This window comes from Ambystoma mexicanum, chromosome 3q, assembly GCF_040938575.1.
Source record: "Ambystoma mexicanum isolate Mex_15411 chromosome 3q, UKY_AmexF1_1, whole genome shotgun sequence".
Lineage (NCBI taxonomy): Eukaryota > Metazoa > Chordata > Amphibia > Caudata > Ambystomatidae > Ambystoma > Ambystoma mexicanum.
The window spans coordinates 864,263,776-864,283,293 of NC_090926.1; the positions used below are offsets into that span (position 1 = coordinate 864,263,776).

Genomic DNA, 19,518 nt, shown 5'->3' on the forward strand with positions numbered 1-19,518 from the left:
CATCTCAAGCGGGGTAAATGTGAGCTGTAGCGCTGTAGCAATGAAATCCACCAATACAAGTATCCAAATAACAGTTACACTCAAGGTTTCTAGCTAAAATATTTATTTAACGGTCATTTTTAAATAAGCATTCTTTGAAAAGGGCAATATATGTAGCAATCAAATGCACTTCAAAAATACTTTGAGAATCCACACAGGGCAAGTAGCTACTTTTTAGATGTTTCATACAAACTTCCTACACTATGGGGTGACTTCACTAACTAGGACAATATTGGCATTTATATATCACTTGTACACCATGTAAATTCTGAGGTTGGTAGAACGGAAAGATTAAAGGAAGGAAAAAGGTTAAACAGATTTCTCAAAACATCTGAGCACTTTAAATCTTCCAATGAAGTCTAGATAAAAACCTTTCCCAGCAATATTAGTTAAAAACCAATGTATCACCTATGAGGGACAGTAAGACTCAATGTCAAATGGAATAGAAGAGTCTGCAGGGAGCCTGGACAGTCAAAGTGAATTGGAGCCAATTCTATGGTCTTGCACAAAGCTAGAGTGTTTGTTGATGAAAACTCACTGTAGGGTCACAAGCTGTTACACTTGTGAAAGTTTGAGCTGAAATCAACTCTAGAAAAAGCAGCTACTGCAAGTCGCAACTGAGAAGAGCAAGCTACACACAATGAGGTAGGTACCCCAAGTCAGAACAGTACCGTAGGTTAGAAGAAGAGGGCCAGCTGGCTTCGGTCTGGTTGCAGCGATGCAGATCCTGTGTTCCTGGGCCTCAGTCGTGGGGACAAGAGGGAGGACCGTTTGGGGACTCCTGCGGCAGCAATTCGATGGTCGGTGGCAACTACGGGCTCTTTTTGGATCAACGACACTTCAAGGAGTCCTGCATTCTGGTGAGGTGACTAGAGCTTGGGTCGTCCTGCTTTCTGGAGAGTCCCCAGGAGACTCTGGGAGCTTCTGGCCAGCTTTCAGACTTGATAAGTGGCCGTGGAGTATCTGCTACACCTATAGAGGAGGTTCCGGGACCCAGCAAGGCTGTTTCGTTTTGCAGGGCAGTAGGTGTCACTGAGCTGCGTGTGCCAGGCCCACCTGTTGTCAGAATTCGGACAAAGAAGCTGAGCAGAACGTAGTTCCAAAGGATTAAGGAAGTAGAATGTCCAGAAGGCAGTCCGTGAATCGTAACAAGGAATCCAATGAAGCAAGAACCAGAAGCCAGGGCAAATCCAATAGCAGTCCATAGAGTAATCCGAGGTCAGTATCCAAGTAATCCGAAGGAATAAGTGTAGCACCAAACAGGTGTCCAAATAAACAGCTGTGAAGCACCGAAGTGTTGCGATGGGGCTGTTTAAATACGGGCGCTGCCTATTACCTTCCGGTCACATGAGTCGTAATCGCATCACGTGAGCGTAACTTAGAAACACGTGAGCAGGAGATGCTGGTCATGTGACGCGGAAGAAGCCGGTCTCGCAATCGCCAAGGAACACGCCAATGGAACGGGCGTCTCCGCGAGTAGGCAGCATGTTGAACCATGCGCGGTGGCACATGGGAACTCGGGGAAAGCACAAGTGAGTCCCGGAACCGGGCAAGAGGACGGGATGGGGTGGAGGTGTGAGAACAGGCAGGGGGAACACTAGGAACACTGAGGGGTGAGGGTGAGTGTGTGACAATAACTTGCTAATATCGCAAACAACGTATAAGATTGATCATATATCAAACATTTACGATATAAGGCACATACTTGCTATTGCTATTTAGCATGCAAGGAAGTTAGACCCAGCTCATATCTTAACCAGGATCCCGGGGTGCATTGAGGCACTCCCAAAATCTGATGCCAATATTTGGCTTCTAATTTTTCAAAATAATAATTTTTGATAGGCATGTCTGTTTCCAGCCCATAAAGTAGGGTTGGTGTAACTTTGTCACCAATATAGGATGGCCGCAGAGATGGAAAATTTGCCAAATTTGTGCAAGTTTACCCTGGTTTGGGATATAGCTGGGATCACTTTGTTGGAGACCATTTTCAATTGGGTTGTTGTAGATGACACAGCATCGAAGACAACACCCAAATAGGTATAGTTTGGCACAATTTCAAGGTTTACATTTTTGATTTGCCAATTCATCTTACTGTACCTAGTGATCTTCGGAATATACAATACAATTTGGGATTTGTTCAAATTTATCTGCAGATCATTGTTGTCAAAATACAGTGCGACAGTTGAGTAATTTCTGAAGCCCACTGGGAGATTCAGAAATGAGGACAAGATCATCGGCATACCAGAGGGCCCTTATAGCGACATTGTTCAACTTTGGAGAATCCGAGGCGAGATCTTGTAAAACCATTTTAATAGTTTGAATGAAAAAGTTAAACAATGCTGAAGCAAGAATGCAGCCTTGCTTCAGGCCTTTAGTGGTCTTGATAGAGGCCGAAAGAATGCCCATGATGGAAAGTCTAATCTTCACTGATGTTTGCGAATGTAACGCATAAATGATGTCAATCAGGTGACCAGGGCATTGTGCTTCCTTCAATTTATTAATTAGTTTGACTCTTGACACAGAATCAAATGCTGCCTTTAGATCGATGAAGGGAAAATAGATAGGTGTTTTATTACAATGGGCTTGTTGTTTTATTGCATTAATGGTGAGGAGATTTATCGCTTGTGCCCATTCCTGGGATAAAATCGGTTTGGTTCAGATCACGTTGGTGGGTTGAATTCATCCATTGATTGAGATCCCTCAATACTAAACGTGAAAAAAGTTTTCCAGGCGTATCGAGGAGGGCTATGGGTCGATAATGAGATTGATCCGCTCGATTCCCTTTTTTAAAGATGGGGACAATTAGCGACATGCGCCATGATTTTGGTATTGATTGTGTCTGTAAGATGTGTGAAAAGATGTTATGGAGAATAAAAGACCATTGTTTTGGATGTTCCTTCATCATAAAGTTGGTTAAGCCATCAGGGCCTGCTGCACGCGATGAGGATTTGCTGATCAATTCTTCAATGATTTCCGGAGTACATTCAATCTGCCATGGTGCTGATGATCGCTTAATATGTTCATATTTTTCAAATTGGTCATCCTTGTACAGAGTGGAGTAATGTTTAATCCATTGTTCTTCTGTAACTCCATTCAATTGAGTGTCTAGTTGACTATGACCCGAGATTTCATTTAGCATTGACCAAATCTGTGTAGTGTTCTTGTTATGTGCTAGTTTTAGAAATTGTTCTCCATCACGGTGAAATATGATCCTCTTATGTGCCCGTATTCAGTACTTATATCTGCATTTCATGCTTTTCTTAGCTTGCTGTCTTTCACCCATTGGTAATTTGGTAATGGTTCGCCTGTATCTTGTTTTTTCTTGGTGAAGTTGAATATCATACGTATGTTTATGTTTTTTTTTGTTGAACATTTTGGATGTACTGAACTTGTCTGAACATCAACAAGGTATCAGAATAGGAATCAATGGATAGTTGTAATTCCTGCGTCTGAAACATTTGATTTAAAGCTTTGAGCTTGTCACGAGACCATCTGAATCTTATCTTGGAATTATTGATGATCAGATTAGTCACAAATGTATAGTCAATGATGCTTGTGGAGGAACCTCTCTGCCAGGTCGCATTGGGCGGTGTATCTCCTGGTAATGAGCCATTAGCCATGTGAAAATTCCACTAATTCATAAAGCTTAAGCCTCTAACTGAATGTTCGCATGTTTGCTTGAAATTGGAGGTCATGTTCTTTAGGTTGAAATCTCCTGTGATGATGGTTGCAGTTATTGTTGCTGTTTTGGCTATATTTCTAATAGAAGCGAAAGATCTCTATAAAAGAGGTTATCAGTTATGGCAGCTGGGTTTCTGTACAAGTTGATTAATGCTATGGTCACATTGCCTTTGGAGATTTTTACCAGTTGCATGAATGGGTTTGGCGTCTCCCATTCGTCCATGGTAAAGCCTCTATTAGATTTAACTGCTACCAACAGTCCAGCCATAGGTCGGCCTTTGGTTGATTTGATGGCAGGAAGAAAGGCAAAGGAGTGATCATCCCATATTGGTTTGTCCAGCATCCATGTCTCCTGTAAGGACACAATTTCAAAGTTATTGAGATTACTGCTTTGTTTCACTTGCAGATGGCTATGACCTCGCGACACCTCACATTTTATTGGGGCTGCTGGTGGTTATGATTTTGTTGGTAAAATGCAAAAGGCACATCCACACTCCGGTTCAGATTTTTGCTTTCTTTGCTGATCTTCTATTGGATTTTTGGCATTTGTTAATCTTTCCTTCTACCTATCCACCACAAGACCTACTCCACTAGCTCCACCATTAGCATCACCCTGCCTCACTAGAAATTAAAAAAGTATTACAGTTGAGAAAGTAATCCGTGCTATCCTCCCTACTCTGAACGCACTGTCTGAAAATCTTGATCCCAGCATCCTAGTTCATGAATATAATAATATTATGCTCACTACACTGGACAAAATCTCCCATCTCAAATTAAGATCTAGCAAACCAATAGCCCATTTAAACAAATGGTTTACGCCACAATTTAAAGACCTTTGCATTTTGAAAAGAAAGCGTGAAACCAATTGGAGACTTTGCCCTTCCAATGAGAACAAAGCCAAATTAACCTCACTCTCTTCGCATTATAAGAAGGAAGTTTGCCGGGCCAAACGTGACTCCTATGATGAGCGCATTGCCAAATCTAATTCTAGTATGAAAGAACTTTTCTCCATTCTAAAAGAACGAGAGTCCCCAATAGCTATACCTGATATCTGTACCAAAGACAAATCGTGGTGTACAGACATCCAACAGGCGCTAGCTAACAAAATCAACATGCTACAAAATAAATACAGCAAAAAAAAAAGAAGCACTGAATCTACAGTACTCGCCTAAAAACCTTCTGCTTAGTGAATCACTAACGGCACACAATAATTTATTCCACTTTTCAAAAATGTCTACTTTGGACGTTGAAAAAATAACCCTGTCACTGTAACCTTCTAATTGCAAAGGTGACACTTGCCCAGCACAACTAATAAAAGATGCTGCTAGAGAATTATCTCCATTATTACTAAATTGATTAACGCCTCCTTTGCTTCAGGCTCTACCCCTGCTAACCTTAAACAATCTTGGGTGCTCCCTCTCCTCAAGAAGCAAACACTAGATCCTCTCCTCCCTACTAATTACCGCCCCATTGCCACGGTTCCATTTTTACTTAAAATTCTGGACAAAGCAGCCTACATTCAAATTCAAAAACACCTTAAATTGCATAAACTTCTAGGTAATAGACAATCTGGCTTCCGCCCATTAAACGGAACGGAAACAGCTTTAATTGACTTAAAATCCCAAATAGACGAGCTGAGAGACAAAGGGAGGACAGTACTTCTGCTCTTACTCGATCTCTCAGCTGCATTTGACCTGGTTGACCATAAGGTCCTCTGCAGACACCTTGACTCTGCCGCCCATTTCTCCCCAGAGGCCATCAGATGGATCGAATCCTTCCCGAGTAAGAGAACTATGAGAGTTTTCTCCCCTTGGGCAGCTGCTGACCCGACCCCTATTTTGTGCGGTGTTCCTCGGGGCTCATGTGTCTCGCCAACTCTTTACAATATCTTCACCAAACCCCTGTTCGATGATTTTGACCATCTGGGTGTCACCTACCCGAACTATGCAGATGACACCCAGATTCTCCTCCTGCTTTCTGGGGATCATAGCAAGGACACAGAGTTGGTGAATAAGATATACCTTATCATCCAAGCATGGATGGCCACTCATGGCCTATGCTTAAACGGTGATAAGACTGAGTTGTTAATACTGGGATCACAGGCCAACATCAGAAAACTAGGAAAGGCGTTTTTCTCATTTAACATCGATGGGAATACCATTAAAGTCTCCAAAGAGGTAAAAACCCTTGATTTCTACTCGGATTCTACATTGTCTTTCGACAAACAGATAAAATCCTTAACTTCATCCACAGCTTACACCTGCAAATTGTTAAGAGCAGGCAAACCATTCCTCTCTGATGATAGCCGTCTGATCCTGGCCACAGCCTTAATACTTTGTAGAATTTACTATTGTAATGCCTTATATAGTGGTGCTAATAAAACTATTATCCGCAAGATCCAGATATTACAAAACACCTTAAGAGCACCCCTAGGCATAAATAAAAAAACTCATATTTCCTCCCTTAGACGCCAACATAAATGGCTGTCTACGGGCAATAAAATCCAGCTAAAGACACAGTCTCTTACTCATAAAGCTCCCAACAACGCTGCCCCTAGCTACCTTACAGATACATTTCAGAGAAGAATCTCTCCCAGACTAACCAGAGCTGACAATACTAACTGCCTGGCTATACTAGATATAGGCTCACCACTATTGGTGGTAATAGCTTCCCTGTGATGGCAGAGAAAACATGGAACTCACTTCCACAAGACTTGCGAACAGACCAACCCTACCTACTCTTTAGGAAAAATGTTATAAAACACATCTCGTCTGACCCATAATCTCCTACCGCTTCTGTCCGTGTGGAGTCACTTATTCCCTTTCACTCACTAGCCCTACTTAACCTTGTCACCACTTGAAACTCATGTGGAATCTTTTTCACCTTCTAGTCCAAGTACTCTAAGGAGTGCAACATTCTGTAATTTGTATATTTTACCATTGTATATTGCTGTAATTTTATATAATACCTGTGAGTCTTACTGCTCCACGGAGTGTAGTATTCTGCAATTTGTATACTTGTACATAATATATTACTGTAACCATATAGATGTTATATTCGTACTTCGAATTGTGCTTTATATATAATGAAGCCTTGCATTATATTTGTATATACCCGTTTACTGTATAACTATGTAAGCCTTGCATTCTCATACTGTCGCACCCTATTACCTCTGGGTCTGGTGAGCAGAACAAACAAACAAACGGACTATAAGGGACACTTACAGTGGACACTTCTTTTATGGTCACTTATAGTATGAAGTCAGGAGAGGTGGTCAATTTTGAAGAATGAAGCATAGTGAGTGAATGAGCTAGAACAAATTTGAGGACTTGCAGGCTTTTAGGTTGCATAAAGCAACATGGACTCAGATTCTTGAAGTGCGCGTTATGGAAATTTAGGCTGCAAGTAGGCAGCATGGACTTCTAGATTTGTATAGAGTTTCTGATAAATCCATAACGAGATGTTGAAACACTAGATGTCCTATTTAAAAGGAGTCGCCATTGTTGAATGTTAATATGTAGTGCAAGCATGAATGAAGAATGGTAGTGGTAAAGGGACAGGGTGTCCCCACTAAAGGAAGGTAGTGCCTTCACTATTGAAGGGATAACGCCCCAGAGTAGGGATAGCACCCCAGAAATATTTTTTTGAGTTGCATCTCTCAATAAAAAGATGCATGGTGTGGATGTCCCGTGTGAGTGCCCAGTGTTTGTGTTCTCTGTGCTAGTGATGGATGTGGAAAGGAGGGGGATGTGTTGTAAAGTGCTTGTTGGTGTGTGTCAGGTGTTTGTGTATTGTTGGAAAGGGAGGAGATGTGTTACGAAGTGCTTGTCTGTGTATGTCAGAGCCTGTGATGTCATATGGAATGTTTGGTGATGAAAGCTGGATGAAGGTTCTAATCTGTGTCAGTTGAGCCTGGGTGATGGGACCCAGTGGTTATCCTTTGAAGTAGCTTAATGTAGCTCTTTAATAAAGTGTATGTTAGAACCTTAAGAAGACCCCTGAACTCACATTATTACAAAAGGTGTAGTGAGAAACTGGCCAAGAAAATCAATATCATTTCATCAGACATAAAAATAATAATTGCTTTGGAAAATGGACTGCCTTGTGTAAATACATGCAAATAAAATGATCGAAACAGAGGATAACATACCTTTAATTTTCTGAATAGCATCTTTATAGATTATGCGGGCTAATCCTCCATTAAGAATCTCATCAGAATACTCCAATTCACCCTGAAACAAATGTTGCAACAATAAAAACCTCAATTCATCACACACAACCACAACCACCACCACCACGCCCCCCTCAACCCCAATCCTGACATGCACCCTTGCTCCTCCTATTTTATTTCCAAACCTCTAGTGCAATAAGTTCCATGAGCGGCCACAGACTGCAGGAGCAAAGAGGATGTTTGGCGGAAAGGCAGAGATCAGGGGATCGGTTAATTCAGGGATGAGCCAGGGCATGCAATACTTCTTGAACTTGAGGTAGTTAGGCTCAATATGAAGAGATGTTGGGAAGGAACAGCAGTGGGGGAGTGCAGGAGGAACAGCAGTCAGGGGGATGCGGAGGGGAACAGCAGTTCCCCTCCGCAGAGATCCACGACTTTGCAAGGTCACGTGACACAGAGTGCTACGTCTCGTATCAGGGCTGCGTCGCAATAGACACTATTTCCAAGTCCCTGGCACCATGGATAGGGAGAGGATCATCGACTTAAACCTGAAGATGATTTGCATGCACCTGGTGTGCCTTTCTAAAGAAGGCAGCGCAAACAAGTCTCCAAATCCTGTTTGTCTACATCGGACAGAGGTGGTGAATTTAAAAGACAAAAAATATCGAATTGCGGCCCCTAAGAGGGTCGCGGTTGAGTGTGGCAAATCTACAAAGGGGAAAAAAACTTCATTGCCGCCTGTTTCAAGCGTAAGATGACGCTTTTGCGTTTCGCTGAGTACAATCGTGCAAACCAACACATGGTCGAACTGCTATGTAAAAGAAACACAAGGGACCAATGGGCTCTTCTAAGAAACCCTTTGGGCAAGGTCGACAATCGTATGATGGCATCAATTTCGGGTTTGAATGGAAGTCTTTCTTCCTCACGAAATTTAACTTGCCAGAAATACACAAAAGGACGGAGTCTACGGCTCTGCACTTGGAATTTCCGTCGGTCTGCCCCTGGGTAATCAAAGACATCATATGGGCAATTGCAGCCCTGAAGTTTTCAAATGCTGCGGGTCCTGACGGGCTTCTGCCCTGTGTCTATAAGGACGACCCGCACTTTTGGGCCAGTTATTTGCTTCCCTGGTACCATTCTATCTACCAATCTGGGAAAATTCCTCCCTCCTGGCTCTCGGCGATTATAATACCAATCCACAAGAAGGGAGCTCTAACCGAGCCGGAAAACTTCAGGCCGATAGCCTTAATTGACATCTCAGCGAAGATCTTTGCACGGCTGATTCTGTGTGAATTGGAATCGTATGTTAACACTGCCAAGATCCTTTCCAAAATGCAGGTCGGCTTTTGTAGAGCTATGGGCACGCAGCTAAACGCAGCAATTCTTGCCCATCTACTGTCAACAGCACGTTTCCACTAATGAGACGATCTACATGGCATCCTTAGACCTATCAGCGGCATTTGATAGTGTACTGAGAAATAGACTGGCAGAAGATGCTGTCTTATGGCATCGCCCACGAGTTGGTTGCGATAATAGCAGCGCTCCATCAGAACACCTCCTATAGGGTGCGTATCAACTCGGTGGGATTGCTGTCTGACAGCATCCCGACAAGAATTGGCGTTAAGCAAGGCTGCAACCTCGGCGCAATATTCTTTAATCTGTATCTCGCCGACATAGGGCAGATATGGGAGGGAACAAATACCTTTGCGGTAAGCTTAGGCAAGTTATGTCTCCACTGGTTGGCATTTGCTGACGATATTCTATTTGACAAGGTCCCATTTGGGTTACAAAACAAACTAAACATCTTTCACGAATACTGTATTCTGAACAATCGATCAACTCAGCTAAATCACATATCATAATTTTTTCACCTAAAAAGAAAAACGTGCCATTTAAGTATGTTGTGAATTTACACCAAATTATGAAGAAGGAAGAAATTACATATTTGGGGTACTCAATGTCAAATGGCATGTCTGTCAGCAAGTGGCGCCTTGTGTTGACGTCCAAACTAAACCAACTAACTGCTCAAATGAGGATCTTTTTTGCGAGGTACTGTAGATTCTCGTTACTCCCGCTTTTGCATTACTACACAATGAAAGTAGAGCCCATTCTACTGTATGCCCTGGATATTTGCCTAGTGAATTTGGGCCCGTTACTTAATTCCCTCCAAGGTAAGATTTGGAAAAGGATACTTGGCCTTCCGGGCTACCTGCCTAATCCAATTCTCATTCACGAATTGGGACTCTATTCCCTGGTAGATAAACATAATTGGCGGTTGTTAAATTCCTTCAACAAACTGATCGTTCCGCCAGCCAACTCTTTGTATGAAGACCTTGGGCTATTGCTTATTACGGAACATCCCGTCTCAATCCGTGAATTTAAATTGCGCATGTTGTCAATCTTAAAATCTATGAACATGACGCAATAGGACCTTATTAATTGTCCACGCAAGGTTAAAGTTTGCTTCTTTGCGAATGCATGGGCAAGTAATGCGGACTTCATTTCGGGCTACTCATCGTTTCGCTCCTATGCGAAATTTCGTCAGGCTGTCTTGCCCAGTCTACCCTACCTCTTGTGTTTTCCCGACCTCGATGCAAGAAGGATATACATGAGGTTTCGGTAAGATCTTGTACATACCGGTGCTTGCATTGGTAATTGGTCAAGATACAGGGAATTAGGGCTATGGGATTGTTGTCGGTTTTGCTCTAAGAGTGGAGAACGTGAATCCTTGGAACATCTGTTCATGTATTGCCCAAAATTCGACCTCGATAGGTCTTGCTGCTTGGGACCCTTTTTGGTCTCGTATTCGTTCAATGAGCGTCAGTTGGGTTGGTTACGCTGTATGTGGGGTCAGTCAAATGCTATTATACTTGCAACAGTGAGACTTGTCAACAAGATTGAGAAAGTCCTACTGCCTTTAAAGAAATCCATGTATACGAGGAAAGACATCACACATGCATTTGTCGATTCACAGAATGTTAGTTCAGGAACTACGCCACAAATAGTAGCATAAGAGATTGTTGGTGCATCTAAAATTCTGTTATATTGGCGCTACATTGGTGGTCTATTTTCTGCTTTTTTTTAGGCTTCTATAGAGCCACATGTTATTGCATTGAATTTGCACTGTTTTTTAAGATTTACGCTTTGTAAAATCAGGATATTTTATATTGTAACCAACTTGGCAAATGCAACTAAGAATTATGTAATGTATAAAGTGACATCAATTTGTTAAGGTGCAAACTAATGTTTTGTTACCAAAAACAAATAAAAAAAATAAATTAAAAAAAAAACACTATTTAAACTGTAGGTGTACGGCACTCCGGTCCTTCCGATTGTGAATTCTTCCTGAAGCTCTGCCCGGTGAGATCGACGCCATCCAGCGTTCTACTTGTTTCTCTATGGACGGCTCGGAATTGTATTACAGACTTCCTTGCCTCTGCCCACTGTTATTGTGATTGCTCGCTCTCCTTCGACCTCGGCCTGCTTAAAGGACTTCCTTGCTTAATACAAATTCATTACGTCTTGACTGCACGTTGACAACTGGCCTTAATCATGGATTCCCTACCTCGCTTCACGCAGCAAGGCTTTATTGTGCAATTCATTGCGCGGACTTCTTCCGCTCAAGCATCTGAGGATCTTGATTCTCTTATCAGCCATTACTTTTTCCATCTCGAGGATCCACTTCCAACTAACCCTCTTTCCTCCTGTCATTACCATCATACCTGCATCACCGTGAACAGAACCTTATGGCCGCTCTGCCGCATAAAAGTGCACCAACCCGACACAAGTGTGTCCCTCGTACCGTCGGGATCTAGTCCCCGACTAACCTTCCCTTCCTCGTTTTCTATTTTGTTACCATCCTCTGGATTACTATCCTGGACCACCATCAAGTATCCCTTACAGTAAGAGAAGTGATTGGAAGAATATAAACCTAAGGAAAGGGGTGGTGGGCGTTTGACTGTCGGTTCCCTGTATTCACTCCTGAATTAACTTTCTAAGGAGGAGTTAAGGAGAAGGTCACTGCCCACCAGGAAGGACGGAATTCCTTACACTCAGGTTAGTCCAGTATATCTCTGGGTCTGTTTAAATCTCCTTAAGAGGCTAGACGCTAAATTGTGCCTCTTTGATACCAGCCTGGTGTATTTCCAGTTCTTACAGATTCCTCGCTCTTTCAAATGATTAACAGCTCTAGTTTTTCTTATTGCTAGTAGCTAGTGGGGTGCATCATTGGGAAGGTCTTCATTAACTAGATTCCAGAGCCCAGAAATCCCTCTTCAGGGGCAGGGAGGTGACCAGTGGTCGGCGAGAGGGTATCTTCGTTATTCTTGGCGAGTTATTTCTCCTTGAGTTTTGTGGCTGACAGACACCGAATAGTGGCAGAGGGCAGGCATGGGGGGGCCTCATGGTGGAATGGGTGCTAACGATACTGTACTGGCTGAGGGGAACGCTGAGCGAGTGTGGAGGCAGACCTGAATCCGACGGTGATCTGCGAATTTGGGGTTAACCCCAACACACCCTAGAAGCTTGTGCGAATGAACTGTGTGAAGCATGACTGGGGTTTTACGGGAAAGCCTGACTGAAGGCGGAGACCCGGACATGGGTAAAGGGAAGAACCTAAGGGGGTCTAGAAGGACTATTTGTTGAAATATGAACTGTGGCAAATGTGAACCCAACGGAGGGATGCCGAGAGAAAGCTAGGGGAAGGGAACCCTCGCTTTCTGAAGAGATATTAAATTGTGAACTGTGGAGAGTGAACCCGACTGAGGGAACTGTGGAACTGGCGTTTGCGCCCAGCTGAGGGGAACGCTGTGCGAACTGTGATTGTTAGCCTACGGCAAGTGCAGGCTTTATACAGAGTGACCCAGCGAGACGAGATTGGTCTTTGGAAGTCTGTTTAAATTGGCAAGCACTCTGGTTGGTCTGAGCACGAATGAGGGAGGCGGACGACAGAAGGATCGGAGCCCAGCTGAGGGGGATCCAAGGATAAAGGGTAATCACCCGACGTAAAGGTCAACGAAAAGGAACTTTTGTTTGGTTGTTTTGGCGTATCAGACCCTCTGACGCAAGAGACTTTGCATGAGAAGAGACTTGGCCACAGAAGGCCCAGATACCGAGAAAAGGAACTGTAAGCTCTTGCCAGAGAAGCCGAGGAGTGTGCTGTGCTCAAGAGTTCTGCCTTGTCCCATGCTAAAAACGTGGGGAAGTGAGACCCCGGCCATAACCTCCTGACTTATTTTGTGAACACTTCTTTCTTTTCTTAGGACTATTATCCCACACTATTTTGTAACATAGAGGTAATGACTGGCAATAGGTTTCTTAGTATAGACCCCTTTATTTGACAAGACTCCACTTGGACTGCATTATTATTTGATGGTCGTAGCTTGCTCACATCTTAGATTTAGGTTAAGATTAGGCGTTTATCTCACCCATTTTACGGTTTAATAAACACCCTTGAACTGTGCTCACTTGTGTCGGTCTTACTTTGATGCCATGCCCTCTTACAGTAGTACAGACTGGTCTAACAGTTGGGAGATCTACAAACCACTGGGATAGCTTACTAAAGTCTTACATCCAAGTAGGACTTTAGGAAAACTCCCCTAACAATTATCACCTCTGCCTTAGTGTACATAATACATTCCTATTTCTTATATAACTCCTGAGTGTATTAGTGTATTCTTCCGACTACGTGTATGCTCAGAGTTCCTTATACATCACTGCAGTCCTCTTTGCTCCTTAGAATAAGCTTGACTACTTGTCATTCTACTAAATCTTTGTGTGGTTCAGGCCTAAACGTAGAAGTATAACCTGGTTTACCTAATGTGGGCTTTTCCAAGTTCTGTCACAGACAGCAACTTGTGTAAAACTCAATAACAATCTTGAACAGAGGGATTGTGTTGGAATTAAAAAAAACGTTTTTTTAAGTGTTAGGTAAGATTTGGTAAAGTCTAACTGGTGTGGGACTTCACAAGCCTTGTTTCTTGGTATTAGGGACCAAACTTTTAATATATGCCAGTACTACACAAGTCGGTAGAGTGACTGAGCAGCCAGGATAATCTTAGGAGGGGTAATGTGAGCTGTAAAGTAGCACAATGAAATCAGTAAACACAAGGCACCAAGTAAACCCTTACACACAGTTATATTACATTATTTATTTATATATACACACATGGCAAATTAAGCATTCTGTAAAACAGTAGCAACTAATAGTAACATTAAAAGGAAGATAGAATTAATTTAAACAATAACCAATATTGTAGGCGAGTAATTTCTTTCTATGCTAAACATGTTCCAGCACACTGAGTGACATCAATCAAGGACAGAATTAGCATTTCTTTTTTTTTTTTGTTCACCATTACAAAATTGGGTTTGGGAGGGGAAATGATTAGGTCTTCTTGGCACCTTCGAGGAGGATCTGCACAACTTACTTCGAGTCAAAATAGAAAACACTTTCAAATGGTTCAATAGGTAGTTTATCCGAGGGGCAGTATTTTATCCCAGCAATAATAGTGTTGAGAATTAAAACCTGTAAGGGAACAAGCAAAGCCTACAGGGTTCAGAAGAGGAGCCTTTAGGAAACCAGGAAAGCCGAAGTCAATGGGACGGTTCCAGTTCTGATGCAGCTTTTCTTAGAAAAAGTTAATCTAACAGTCAGGAGTTCTTTGAAAAATCACAGGAGCTCAAGAGGAGCCTGCCTGCTGGAGTACAAGCTGGAAGGTCTGCACAGGTGAGTTGAGGTTAACTCTAGGTGGGTGAAAATAGTACTTCCCAAGCCAGGAAGCCCCACAAATGGAAAAAGTTAGTTATACTCAAAGCCCCACAGTACCTTAGATTTGAAGAAGCGGTTCCAGCTGGATTCCTTCCGGATGCAGTGATGCAGACCCTTGTTCCTGGTCCTTGGTCATGGTGATGAAAGGGAGGCCGTCTGGCGGGCTTCTGCAACAGCATTCTGGAGAGGGGCTCGGGCAGCAATGGATTTCACACGATTCAGCAGCTTTGTGGTTTTGGCGCCTTTTTCTCGGCGCCAAGGAAGAATTAAAAGCTCTGCTTGGATTTTCCTCTGCCCCTCGGTTCTGGACTCTGGGCAAAGGTTTCCTGCTTCTGCAGATCCACAATGGTGCCCACAAAGTTTTGGCCGGATTCGTTCCCTATAAGATGAAGAACTCTATGATGGTCAGGGGTCCACGGGCATTGGGATATTCTGCAGCCTACAAAAGCTGCAGCAAGTCCAGGGGTGAGCCAAAACGAAGCAGGTCTCAAGGCTAGCTGGTCCCAGCAGCCCAAGGGAGGAGGTCGTCCTGTACAGATCTTCCCTGTTGAAACGAAAATGGGGTCAGCACAGCTGCAAGGCTTCACCAGCGCTTCCGCGGTCCTGGAAGGTGCTGCAGGCATCTCTGTCCGTCCTCTTCGTCAGATTTGATGTTCCAGTGGTTGATTTTGCCTGTAGTTCCAAAAGCCTCGCCTTTTATGCAAAATCACATTCATTCAAAGCCCTACAGCTGTCAATCACTCGGGGGCGTCCTCTAGGACACCCACCAGCCCAGTAAGAACTGGTTTTGGCCAGGCATACCTACAAACGAAGGCCAGTGAAGTTTCAGGCTCCTCCCTCACTTCCTGCCTTCTCAGACAGACTGGAGCCAGGGCAAACTTCAGGGCTCCAGCCAGCCAAATGCAAAACACACAAAGGTCCTAAACCTAGTTTAAACAACAGGTTAAAAGCCCAGAAGGAACTAACTGCCAAGAAATGGCGGAATAAAAGAAGACTGGGACGTTTTGGAAAATGTCACCCATGGGGGTGCTGTACTGCAGCATAGAAATTAACCTGCTAGTACCCTGCACAAAAAGGTAGTCAAAAGTAACCACTTCTACCAGCCATTCAAGTTAGTTAGCGTAACAAAAGGTTACATGAGATGTGGGATAAGGCGTTACTATGTAACCCCCCACATAGGGTGGTGTGTGCTAGACTCACAAAGGAAAAGTTAAGTAAGATAAAAGCTATCTCACTATTCTTGGGAACGGTAGTCCACCCAAGAAAATGTATTTAAACATTAAGAGAAGTTCAAGGGACTTCTCAGTGGCACTGCACAGAGGGTGCTTTGTGTCATTAGACAAAAGGCAGATGCCTGTGGAGTTTACCAGACTACATAAAACATGTAAAAATCCAAGTCTGAGAAAAACACACGAGTGAGTGGCAAAAGCATCACTCACTCAGGAGGTTGAAAATCAAAAAGATCCCAGATTCTAGCAAAAGAGCCGAGGGTCTCTAAGGTTAAAGGGAATTAGCACAGAAACTGAACATTCTCCCCAACATTAACCTGAACCTAGGTGTGGAGGATGGTTCTGGAGCAAGTACTTACTCCCCCCAGTACTGACAGAGTTCCAGATAAGTGTCACCAGTTTTTCACATTAGATCCATCCTAGCCCCTTTCCCATGTTTACAGTTCTAGTCAAGCTGTTTCTCTCAATCATATACTTCATGAGTGGCTAGGATTTCATTGCCTTCCGTTCCGACTAAATTGTTTGATGGCTAACACTTGCTTCGTCTCACAATTCTGAATGATCATCATCTGCACAACCCAGAACACAGCAAAGCATTGAAATAACCGTCAGATCACTCCGTTTCTGTAGGTGCAAAAAAAGAAAGAATGTCTGAAACAAACGGGTAGGCACACAGTAGCCAATATCGCTAAGCTCGCTGTTTTGCACCACTGATAGGGTGAGAATCGTTGAGTAAGACAGCTAATGCACACACCACTTTTTCATTTCAATTGGATTCAACACAGGTGGGTATCCTGCACACATTTTTCTCATCAAACCATTATTGTACTGTATCAAAAAGTAGAACATGAGGACACTCTGGCTTTCCTACCACATCCATCTTTGCTTGTTCGATTTCTGCCTTCTCCTTCCTCTGCTTTTCAGCATGCATCAGCTCCATTCTGAAATACTGTAGAACACAAAAGAAAATTAGAACACTTGATTTTACATGAGACCGTAATCATTACATATCCATTGTGTGGTAGAAAAATATACATCTACTTGGACCATATGTTAGAGAGAATTCTCAGAAATGGGCTAATTCCCTCCACCTTAGAGATCCCCAGCAACTTTGCTGGATTTTGAGGACTTAATTTTTTCAACCTGGTGCGAGCAAGACCCTTTTTCCCCACTCGTTCATGTATTTTAATGTGATTTTGAACTCTGTTTTCCTTTTGGTTATGAAGCCTGACAAACGCCATAGACATCTTTTACATTGCGTCACAAAGCACCTTCAGTGCAGTGGCACAGGGAAGTCTTTCAGATTTCCCAAAGGTTTAAATACCTTCTCTGGGATAAACTACTGTTTCCCAGAACAGTAGAGTGGAATTGACTTTACTTACATTTGTAACTTTCTACACCCAGCACACGCTATCTTATAATAGGGTGCTGGAGGGGTTACCTAGTATCCCCTTTGTCTAACTTCACATGTAACATTTTTAGGTTACCCTTTCCTCACTGAATGGCTGGTGGCAGTGGTTTCATGGTAACTACTGTGGTGTGCATTCACTGCGGGCTGCGTTTGTGTAAAAATGGCCCCAGTCTTCTTTGTGGAAAAGGTCCTTCTTGAGATTTACTCTGAGCGCCAAACCAGGTTTTGTCCCATTGGTTTGTCTGGGAAGAGTCGGTGGAATTTCCTGACTAATCGAGGTGCATGCACATGGTCGCTGGGTTCCCACGACCTCTCCTGAGGTCCGTACCCCTTCCAATCAATTAGGTAGAACAGTTTTGACCTAAACATTTTTGAGTCTAAAATGTTCTTCACTTCGAATTCAGGGTCCCCATCTATTAGAATAGGTTCTGGAGGTTTGAGTAGTCGGGTTCCGGGTACCACTGGTTTCAGAAGTGACACATGAAAAACAGGGTGAATTCGCATACTAGCTGGTAAATCAAGTTTAACAGCCACTGGGTTAATTATTGCCGTAATAGAATAAGGTCCCAGATATTTTGGGTTAAAAGTTCGAGGCCCTTTGAGTGTAAATGTCTGGTAGCTAACCACACTTGATCCCCAATCTGATACAGAGGTGCTTCACTCCGATGTAGATCAGTATTCTCCTTGTATTTTCTCTTGGCTTGTTGTAAATGCGTAGTTGCCTCTTTGAAGGCTTGGGTAATTGTAGAATGCAGATGTTCTACTGCAGGCATTCCGAGGTTCTGAGGTGAGTCAAGGTTTGAGGTTCGAGGGTGATGCCCAAACAAAGTATAAAAAGGACTGTGGCCAGTTCCAGAGTGTACCGAATTATTATATGCGTATTCGGCTATCCAAAGAATGTCTTTCCAGTTGCTTTCAGATTGCTGTAACATACACCGTAAGTATTGCTCAAGGGTCTGATTTGTCCTCTCGGTCTGACCATCGGTCTGAGGGTGGTGACTGGTCGATAATCTTACATCGATCTGTGCCATTTGACAACATTTGCGCCAGAAGTGGGAAATGAATTGGCTTCCCCGGTCAGAGATTAGTACAGATGGGAATCCATGTAGCCGAATAATATTTTCGAGGAATTCTTTAGCTAGGACAGAAGCTGAAGGTAAACCTTTCAAAGGAATAAAGTGGGCCATTTTGGAAAACAAATCCACAATTACCAGAATAGTAGTGTACCCCGAACAAGGAGGCAGGTCCGTAATAAAATCCATTGATAGGGTGTGCCAGGGTGCTGGCGGTATGTCTAGAGGTTGAAGGAGACCGGCTGGTCTTTTCTTTTGACTTTTATTTTGGGCGCAAACACCACAGGACATTACAAAAGATTTAACATCTTTTCGCCAAGAGGGCCACCAAAATTGTCGTTTCACCTTTTCCTCTGTCTTGGCAATACCGGGGTGTCCCTCTATTAATGCATCATGATAACCGGAAATAACTAGTTCGTGTAATTCCTTATGTGGCAGGAATAAGCGTCCTTGGAAATAAGGTAAACCATTATCTATGGTAAAGTCTGATCCCTTTTGTATCCAATCCTGTAAGGTTGTAGGGTCCAGGAGTTGTTTCACTCTGGCTTGAATGTCTTCAAGCGTCTGTAACGAAGTCATGCCTAGAATCCTCTGTTCGGGAATTATTGGTACAGGTTCTGAGTTTGTATCAGATTCTCCCATTCCAATTCGGGATAAGGCGTCTGCTTTGCCATTCTTGCAGCCAGGCCGATAAGTAATCACGAAATCAAATTCAGTGAAAAACAAAGCCCATCGGAGCTGCCGTGATGACTGAGCCTTGGCGGTTTTCAAATACTGTAAATTCCGGTGATCAGTGATCACTGTGATGGTATGTCGAGCGCCAAGCAGATAATGCCGCCAAGCTTTAAAAGAGGACTTAATGGCTAACAGTTCTTTGTCCTTGATTGCATAATTAACCTCGGGTGCCGAGAATTTTCTGGACCAAAATGCTACGGGATGCAGTTGGTTGGTTTCGGGATCTCTTTGGGACAGGACAGCTCCCATGAATAGGCTGGATGCGTCAGTCTCGACGACATAAGGGAGATCTGGACGCGGGTGTTTCAATATAGGTGCGGAGGTAAACTTAGCTTTTAAATCCTGAAAGGCCTGCTCGGCTTCTTCAGACCATTCAAAACGTTTATTTTTCCTCAAGAGTGCAGTAATGGGTT

The 19,518-nt window shown here is 43.2% G+C and overlaps 1 protein-coding gene across 1 annotated transcript in view; it reads right to left on the reverse strand.

Annotated features, from left to right (window-relative positions):
* The window catches only part of UTP6 (UTP6 small subunit processome component), a 483,780-nt gene that overhangs the window by 336,659 nt on the left and 127,603 nt on the right, over window positions 1–19,518 (reverse strand). Inside the window, exons 8-9 of the mRNA XM_069654957.1 lie at window positions 16,758–16,835; window positions 7,871–7,952 (exon numbers count right to left, since the gene is read on the reverse strand). Coding sequence (XP_069511058.1) covers window positions 7,871–7,952; window positions 16,758–16,835 — 160 coding nt within the window. The remainder of the gene's footprint in view (window positions 1–7,870; window positions 7,953–16,757; window positions 16,836–19,518) is intronic.